This window comes from Triplophysa rosa, linkage group LG5, assembly GCF_024868665.1.
Source record: "Triplophysa rosa linkage group LG5, Trosa_1v2, whole genome shotgun sequence".
Classification (NCBI taxonomy): domain Eukaryota; kingdom Metazoa; phylum Chordata; class Actinopteri; order Cypriniformes; family Nemacheilidae; genus Triplophysa; species Triplophysa rosa.
Window position 1 is genome coordinate 14,088,587 of NC_079894.1, and position 9,787 is coordinate 14,098,373.

A 9,787-nucleotide genomic window follows, 5' to 3' on the forward strand; every position below is an offset into this window, starting at 1 on the left:
AGAAAACAGGAGACAATGCTGCTTTTTTAAGGCCACTAATCCCACACATGCATTTTCCTTTGCACAGTGCTGAAAAATGTGACATAGAGGTGTGGATGATAATCAAACTTCTCGGGTTTACAGCTTGGCGAGACAGAAGACATATTTACCTTGAGGAGTTAGAAGCAAACCACACTTGATGGCAATTCCCTGAAGTGCAAGCACAGTATTATCAGTCATGTGAACACCAGCAGAAAACATCTAAGTTCACGGGACTCCATGAAGGTCAAATTGCTTCCAAGTGTTTCCATAAAGCGCATATTCATTCAGCCTGCAGTCATCCATCTGTGTTCAACAATTTTCATTTGAGCTAAATTTGAATATACAAAGCTTAAATGAAAGGCCTATTGCATATCCATTAAAAAAGAAAGTTCTACAACATGTTAAAGGGATAGTTCATCCAAAAATGAAAAATCTGTCATCATTTACTCACCCTCAGGTTTTTTCAAACCTGTATACATGTCTTTGTTCCAATGAACGCAGAGAAAGATATTTGGAAGAATGTTAGTAATTTTCAGTTCTGGGACATCATTGACTACCATAGTAGGAAGAATTAAATGGTAGTCAAACGAGCCCGAGAACTCTTTGTTTTTATAAATTCTTCAAAGTATCTCATCATGTGTTCAACAGAACAAAAAAATACAATATTTTTTCCTACTATGGTATAGTGGATGATGTCCCAGAACTGAAAATTGCTAACATTCTTCTTCTTGCATATCTTTCTCTGCGTTCATTGGAACAAAGAAATGTATACAGGTTTGAAAAAACCTGAGGGTTAGTAAACGATGACAGATTTTTCATTTTTGGATGAACTATCCCTTTAAGCAGACAGATGTTAGGACACGCTCTATTATTGTTGCGATAATCACATGCATTTTAGGGTACTTGTTTGGTGCATCCAAATATGACTGATTTAACAATTGTGCAACACATTTATACAAACACAGCTTTGTATTTTTCCACTAAAACTCGTTACCTCATATAACCTCATATAACCTTTTCTCACATTGCACTGTCATAACGTATGTTTACCTCTGCGAAATGACTGTGAATGAAATATATTGAGTTTTCAGACCAATAATCCGCTTTTAAGGCCCCTCTGAGTCAACTTTTTTATTCGATGGTTGAAATTGACAAATATAAACTGAACGTACTGTTCACACACCTTACAATGGGGTGGCTTGCCACTGCCAGTTGCCACATGATCTCTTTTTCTTTCAAGTTCACGTGCTCTTATTTGCGTTCTTGCGTATGTCTTCAAATATTCTTACGCTTTGGTCACGTGCAAAATAATATAAGACTTATAAGATTTGTCCGGCATAAACAGTAAAACTCTACAATTTGGTCAATTTATTTAGTTATCACATGCACACGGTAGAGAATCTTTAAGCGCTAACGTTACTAAAAAAATAACAGATTCAAGAAGCAAGCGAACTTACCTGTGAATGCCCCTGATACATACTCAGTCCAAGTGATGATGATGTGTTCGTACCCCACAACTGTAAATTGTCAATGAGGAAGAGAAAGAAGCGGAGCTATCCCTGAGTCTTGGCAACTGAGATGTTTTCATGCTCCGGCTGCGTCCACGTGAGGATTCCTCAGACAGGACCTTTCATGCATCCGAGTTCCTCGCGTTCACATCACGCCGTAGCAGAATGATCACTGCGTAACACAAAAGCGGTGTGGTCTTCCTTTTTCCTCGGGCTAGTCTACTCCTTAGTGGAATTGTTCGTGTCCCAACCCACTCCGTCGCGGAAACGCCTCATTTGAGCAGTATGCCACCTCCCATGAATAACATGAACGCTCATGTCGAGCTACTCCTGCTACTGCTGGAACGCGTCAGGAGATCACTGCTGTACAGTACACTAATACATCGATGCTGTGTTCTGCGGTTTCAGTGGACTTGTTTTAATGATGTTTCAATTATGATATTAGGAACCCTTATAATGCAGTAGGCTATCGATGTTGCACATATCCCAGATACAAAAGATAACCGATAGTTAATTTGACGACATTTTGTGTTAAGCACAAAAAAAATGGAAAAGTGAATCTAAAAACACGTTAAACCATTGTTTTGTCTAACAAAGATATTGTAATAAAAATACAAAAGCAGAGTCTACCCCAATATAAAAGTTACACCCTATTCATTTTTGTTCTGTTAAAAATGTACCTTCATTGTATTAACATAAATAAAATATTATAATATATAATCATATTAGTTGACCATTGTCTTAATGTGTTGCAGGGCTTTTATTGTGTTCCCATATCTATTTAAAATTTGTCTTTGCTCTTTGTTAGGACATATTAAATGGGCTATTAGTGGTAGCTTGTTCCCTAAGCTCATTGAAAACATCTGTTGTGATTGATTGTTCCCTATTCAGTGTAGCAGTCCAAACTTAATCAGAAGTGAGACACACTGACCTATCCACTTGCAGTCATCCATTTTGAGTTGTATGTTAGTTTCAAATTAATGAGCTGACATGTAATTAAATATTTTCCCTCCCTAAGGCCCGACTAGCAAATTAGGTCAATAGAAATCCTCAAAAACTGAAAAAATGCAGTGGATTTTGTTCATGAAAGGCTCCCAAATGAACAATGTCTCCAATTCAACCATAGTGGCCTATGTTTAGAGTGAGAAAGCAACACGGGGATATAAAACATCGATTATGAGACTTTTTGAAACGGTCACACAACAAATCCATTAATCCAACAGTAATCCGTTAGAAATGTCTACCAAATTTCAAATTAAAATATTGTTTCTATTTGCATTTATTTGCAGAAAATAGAGAAACAGGTGCAGAAAATATGCTCTATTTTTTCAGACCTCAAATAATGCTAAGAAAACAAGTTTATATTCACTTTTATGAATATAGTATATAATACTGTGTATAATGTATACATATATTAGTTGACCATTGTTTATTTAGAGGTATGAATGTGTGTTAGGTTAAATAGTAAAATCTGTTCAGCTAATGTTAAACATTTTTTCTCATAAAACCCTTCCAAAACTGATTTTAGGATTACAAGCTGAACAGCTCTTTTCATTGTGAGCACACGTTCCGGTTTTATGGTTCGCATTATAAGCACATCTCCATCCAGGCACGGAATTTATTCTGCATGACAAAAGAATCGTTTATGACATTAATTCAACATCATTAAGCAGTTGTTCATTTGCACTGGTCCCAATTTACTGACTGAATGATTCAGGCCATTCCTTCTCAATGCTGCCTGACTTCCTTTATTTGACATCAAAGTCATCATAGCTTTCCTGTGGCTCAGTGGTTAAACTAGAGCATGGCGTTAGGAATTTTGGGGTCAAAAAAATGGTCATGGGTTCGACCCCAGGGATTGCACATTCTTAAAAACAAATGTTTAGTATATTGCAATGTAAGTCGCTTTGGATAAAAGCGTCTGCCAAATGCATAAATGTAAATGTAAAGTGACTTGTGTGGCCCGGCAGTAGCAATGGGATTCGTGCTCTTTTTGAACACATACTGTATATTCAGTGTCTGCATATTTTGTGAATATAGTTAACATGTTTCATTTCATATCATTATGACAGAGCATATTGGGAACAAAGAGATCATATATACATATACAGTATTTATACCAGAGACATGTATGATATGAATTTTCCTAAACAAATTTTTGCATTTTGTTCAAAGATCTGTCTGAACAGGTGAGCCTTATTTAAATTCCTCATGTCATCACCATAGCTATCGAAAGCCAAACTACCCTTAAATGCCACTTATATGTATATATAAATGAATAGAAAATAATACAACCATTAAAGGTCCAGTGTATGAAATTTAGCGGGATCTAGCGGTGATGTCGTGAATTGCAACCAACTGCTCACTCCACTCCACCTCTTCCAAAGCACTAAGGTGGCTGACGCAGAACTTGTGATGTCATCACGTTTTCGCTTCTTTGTCAAAGGAGATAATTTACAAGATGCGCTCTGTAGAGCAGTTTGTCCATTTAGGGCTACTGTAGAAACAACATGGCGAATTCCGTACAAGGGAACCAGCGGTCTATGTATATAGAAATAGCTCATTCTAAGGTAATAAAAACATAACGTTTCATTATGTAAGGTCTTTATACACCTCCAAAGACATAGTTATGTATATTATTTGCATTTCTGTCAATAGATCCTCCAAAAAATGACACATGGAACCTTTAAAATGCAACACTAAATAAGCATACCTGGCCTGAACAAGGCTGCAGCTGCAGTTTAGGCTAAGCTAAAGTTAGTGCATAAATCTCAATGGCCAGCAGCACAGACATTGCTAATTAAAATTTAGCCCCCACTTAATCTGCTTGTTCACAAACTACTCTTTATGTGACCCTGGACAACAAAACCAGTCTTATGGGTCAGTTTTTCAAAATTTAGATTTTTACATCATCTGAAAGCTTTATAAATAAGCTTTCCATTGACGTATGGTTCGTTAGGATAATATGTAGATATAGGATGAATCTGAGGGTGCAAAAAATCCAAATACTGAGAAAATCACCTATAAAGTTGTCCAAATGAAGTCCTTAGTATAGCCTATTACTCACAAAAATAACGTTTTGATATATTTATATTTACATGATCTTTACTTAATATCCTAATAATTTTTGACATAAAAGAAAAATTGATCATACAATGTTTTGTTGGCTATTGCCACAAATATTCCCATGCTACTTAAGACTTGTTTTGGGTCACATGGAACAGCAAAGGCAGAGAATATTTTATATTAAGTCAAAACTGAACTCCCATTGCTCTTTTGGAACAGATGTTCCAGTGTTCTCTTGTGTGTAAAGTCAAGACTGCAGGCTGGAAATGAAAGGATTATGTATAAAGCCTTCTGTCCCACAGCAAACTCATGATGCTAAATGAATGAACATCTCTTAGAGTGTGTTTTCATTATGGATTCACAATTTAAAATGTAAATTTGCACTTCAGCACACTTTCATAAATACATATACTCACATGTCAGCCTGAGTCGTGTAGTGCATTATGTTGTACACAGATGCAAAGTTTGTTTTCTTATACATGGCCAATATGTAAAAATAAATCATTTAATTTTATCACAGCAATTATGATCAGCATACATAGCACAGATAATTAAAAACCAAATGTGCACAAAGATAGCAGTAATTTTTGAGCTGACATTTTTGGTCTCCATGGGGAAAACAGCTTATAAATCAAACTAAATGATGAACTATTTGAAGTTTTCTTTTTCTGAATATTAGCTGTTCTTTTTGGATTTGACGTACTTTGAGAAAGGTTGCTGAGAAAGACTAGCCAAGACTTGGATGCATTGAAGTGAATGCCAATGAAAGAATGCTTCAGCAAAAGAGGTGCCAGATGGGCTGATGTGAAACTAGTCAAAGGTCACACAATGACAGCTCAGTGAGCATCACATGGGTGTTCAGAATGTCATTGTCACAGTGCTAAATTCATACATCTGCCATCTGCCACTGAAAGGAGCAAAAAATCATTCAGTGACTGATTTAGCACAAGATTTCATGTCAGGAATCGCTGATAATCAGTTCGGCCTTTAATACCATCATGCCTGACCTTCTCTCAGACAAACTGACCCAGCTCTTCGTGCCCACCCCAATCTGTCAATGGATCACTAACTTCCTAACAGACAGGCAGCAACTGGTGAAGCTGGGTAAACTCACATCCAGGACTCTCACAATCAGCACTGGTGCCCCTCAGGGGTGCGTGCTCTCCCCACTGCTCTTCTCCCTGTATACAAACGATTGCACTGCAAAAGAACCCTCTGTCAAGCTCCTGAAATTTGCAGATGACCCTACCATCATCGGCCTCATCCACAATGGAGACGAGTCTGCTTACAGACAAGAGGTTGCAGAGCTGGCTGTCTGGTGCAATCACAACAACCTGGAGCTCAACACGCTCAAAACAGTGGAGATGATCGTGGACTTCAGGAGAACACCCCCTGCACTCCTCCCACTCACCATCATGAACAACACTGTGGCTGCAGTAGAGTCATTCAGGTTCCTGGGCACTTCCATCTCTCAGGACCTGAAGTTGGACACTCAATAGACTCCATCGCTAAAAAAGTCCAGCAGAGGTTGTACTTCCTTCACCAGCTGAGGAAATTCAACATGCCACAGGAGCTGCTCACACAGTTCTACCCCTGCCATCATCGAGTCTGTCCTGTGCTCATCCATAACTGTCCGGTTTGGTTCGGCTACCAAATCAGACGTTAAGAGACTACAATGGACAGTCAAGACTGCTGAGAGGATTATTGGTGCCCCCCTGCCCCACCTCCAATATCTCTACACCTCCAGAGTGAGAAAAATGGCTAAGAAAATCACTTTGGACCCCACTCACCCAGCTCACTCCCTCTTCGAACTGTTGCCATCTGGCCGGCGCTACAGAACACTGACCACCAGAACAGACAGACACAAGAACAGTTTTTTCCCGCAGGCTATAATCAGCCCGAACAATTAAAAGCTCTTACCACATACTGTCCATCACATTGCACATTTGCACATTGCACATAGCATCTGGAAACTGTACATTGTAAGAAACAATACGATAAAAAATAACACATCTGCACATTCATTTAAACAATTATATGTTTTTTTTGTCTATATTTTTTCACTTTTGTATATAGGGCATTATTGTTCTTATTTCATTTTAATTTTTTTCTATCTTAATGTATATTTCATCTCTTTCATCTACGTTTGCACCATGTGTACACTTTCTTCTGCACTAAGCTCCTGTCGCCAAGTCAAATTCCTTGTGTGTGTAAGCATACTTGGCAATAAAGCTCCTCTGATTCTGATAAAAAGAAACAAATACGCAATGTGTGAGACAAAGATAGCCAAGTTTGGCCATATCATTTATTTGAATAAAATATTGATATAAAAAGCCATTTTTAAAGTAGTTGTGACTAATGTCTTATGTCTAATGTCTTAGCATCTGTGCAACCAAACAAAGTGAACTGTGAAATTATTCAGATGTCTCGTAACTCTGTTAATCTTGGTCCCTTCTTACTAAAAAAATCTTTCATTTTGAATAGTTCATTTGTTAACTTTATTATTATGGTCAGAAACCTGAATTTTGTGTAAAAAAATATTTTGCGTAAAAAGAAAAAAAACATGAAACTGGCTAAAAAGACTAAATGGTCCTGAATCAATTTAGCAAACAACTTATAGAACTGTACTGTTGCTGTATGTCTATTTCGTAATGTGTGTCTAATTTTATTTCCCCTAGGAAGGGAATTTTATTAAAAGCATCAGTCTCAAAGTTGATGCATGTATTAAACTTACCTGAGATCCTCAATATGTATTCGGAGCTTTGAAAGAGCATTGGAACTTTTTTCTCTGGGAAACTAAAATGTCATTTGATTTTGTTCAAAAAAGAACTGCTGGACGGGACGCCGGCTGCACCGGACTGGACGCTGGCTGGGCAGCGCTCACTGGTGGCTGGGCAGGGTTCAGCATCCCCCTCCTCAGCTTCTTTTTCTTGGCCCGGCCTACAGGACGTGTGGCCGCCTGGAGAGAAGCGATGGGGAGCCCGGTTAGCGCCGTACCGGAGGAGTTGGACGGGGAGTCCCACGACTCCCTTCATTTACGCCGGCCACGGATGCTGATGGGCGGAGGAGGAGCTGCCGGGGGAGAGGAGGATGGCATGGTGACACCCAAAACCCCGACCTGTAAGGGGCTATCCTCCTGGATGGTCGCCAGCCCCATGAGAGGCTCCGCCTGCTGGGTTCTGAAGTGGCTCTGTGATTCTGTCACGGCTGGCCTGGCGGAAGAACCCAAGTGCAGGCAGGCGGTGGGTAAGGGGTTGACAAAAACTTTATTTTACAAAATAACAAAGGGTACAAAACAAAACACCCACGACGGGGAAAACTGAACTAAGAATATATATAAATGGGTAAACACAAAAACTTCCCTCAAGGGGGCAAAAACGAGAACTAAATAATAATCCAACTAACAGGCATGACAAGGCAGGAACGAGACTAGAAACTCACAGGGAAGCAAAGACAGGGGACGTTGAACAAACACGACAAACTGAATACAATCACCGAGCACAGGACAATGAAACATGAGGACTTTTTAAAGGGGAATACAAACAGGGATAATAACACAGGGCAGGTGAGGGTAATGAAACACAGCAGGGAAGCAATACAGGAAACGAGAGGGGCGGGGCCAATGACAGGACACGAGAAAACACATGGAGTGTCAAAAGATAAACACCCCATGGCTTTCTCACACTAAACCAAAGGCTTTGTCACGACTCTGCCACAAGACCAAGAAAACCATGACAAGATGAGGCAGAGTCGTGACATTAACTATTTATATTTTATTTTATTTATGTTGTTTAATATTTAATATTCATTTGTATGATTATTTTATTAATAATTGTATTAAATAAACTATTTGTTGCATTTTGTTGTATGTTCATTTTATTAAATAAACAATAGACTGGATTCACGGAGTGGTGCCTACGTATTTCCGGTAAAATCTCAGGGGGTGGAAAACCTTCCGGGTGGTATTCACCCATAGCAAATGTGCTTTACCTGCACTCGTTTTTGGGGTAATTAACGTGTAATGTAGATTAGTGAAATACATCGTATTGTTAAAATACTATATATTAAACATGTAACAGGTGCTATAATACAAAACTTTTGTTTAGTCATGACCTGCAGCTTTTAAATACACACGTGATTGTGGTTCCTTCAGGCATGGCTGTGTCCCGTTTTATGAAGCTTCACAGAGATTTAATAATGTTCCGAGCATGGATTTACTTTATTACACGTCAGGATTTAAACATTAACTGGTACTACAGATGTGAGTGCAGATGTGATCGAGCCACAGCACGTCAGCTACTGAAGATCAAATGGTCTATTGGTGAAAGCGCTTGCATAAGCTAATGCTAAAGAATACATGTAACACTGTGGATACACTAATTTGCTTTTATTTGTATAGATTGTAATATAAATAAAAATAACGTATTTGCATAAATATATACGTAGACATTTCAGTACTGTACATATTTGTTCATGTACGTAATGCATTGTATGTGCTTGTGCAGTCATCCATATCTTTGTTCTTAGTGCGTACTTTTTGTGTGTAGCTAAAATTTCGTTGTATGCAGCTGTGACATGATAATAAAGATATTCTATTATCAAAATGTGATCCATTAATGTAAGCTTGTGTACATAATAACTGATACAGAGAAATTATCAGGTAAAATGCAAATACAAAAACTATTAAATACGTCAAACAGATGCTTTTGATTTAAATAAGGTTTATATTGTAATATTGTAAAGTAAAATATTTTAATATTTAAAATGATTAAATTTAATGGTTTATATGAAATTCTCACAATACACAGTAAAAATGCTCACTACTATTTCAGAAGATGTCCCTGTTCTTCTCATGTTATCCCTCTTAACCATTTCTCATATTTCTTGTGGTTAACAGTACGACTTTGTCTGTGATCCTTGGAAAACTACACAAAATGTAAACAATAAATTGAAGCTTAAGGTCACAGCTATCCTTTGGTGTGTCCTGCTCCTAAACTTTGTGCCTTCTCTGAGTTCATAATAATGTCTGTTTCTTTAGCAAACCTGCATATCAGAGCCATATGACAGATGTAAACAAATGTGTCTTACCGGGAAATGTGTTATTTATATATGGTCAGATTCATATACATTTGTTGTTTAAAGGTAAAGGTATTTAAGTGCTGAAAATCGTAAATAAACTCGGTGTAAATATG

The 9,787-nt window shown here is 38.0% G+C and overlaps 1 protein-coding gene across 3 annotated transcripts in view; it reads right to left on the reverse strand.

Moving 5' to 3' along the window:
* Window positions 1-1,867, reverse strand: part of pex5lb (peroxisomal biogenesis factor 5-like b) — a 41,186-nt gene extending 39,319 nt beyond the window's left edge. For 2 of the 3 annotated variants that reach the window (XM_057334183.1, XM_057334182.1), the window contains exon 1: window positions 1,479-1,867. In XM_057334183.1, coding sequence (XP_057190166.1) covers window positions 1,479-1,499 — 21 coding nt within the window. In that variant the 5' untranslated portion in view covers window positions 1,500-1,867. The remainder of the gene's footprint in view (window positions 1-1,478) is intronic. The other variant, XM_057334184.1, reaches the window with a different exon arrangement.
* Window positions 1,868-9,787: the final 7,920 nt, after the last annotated feature.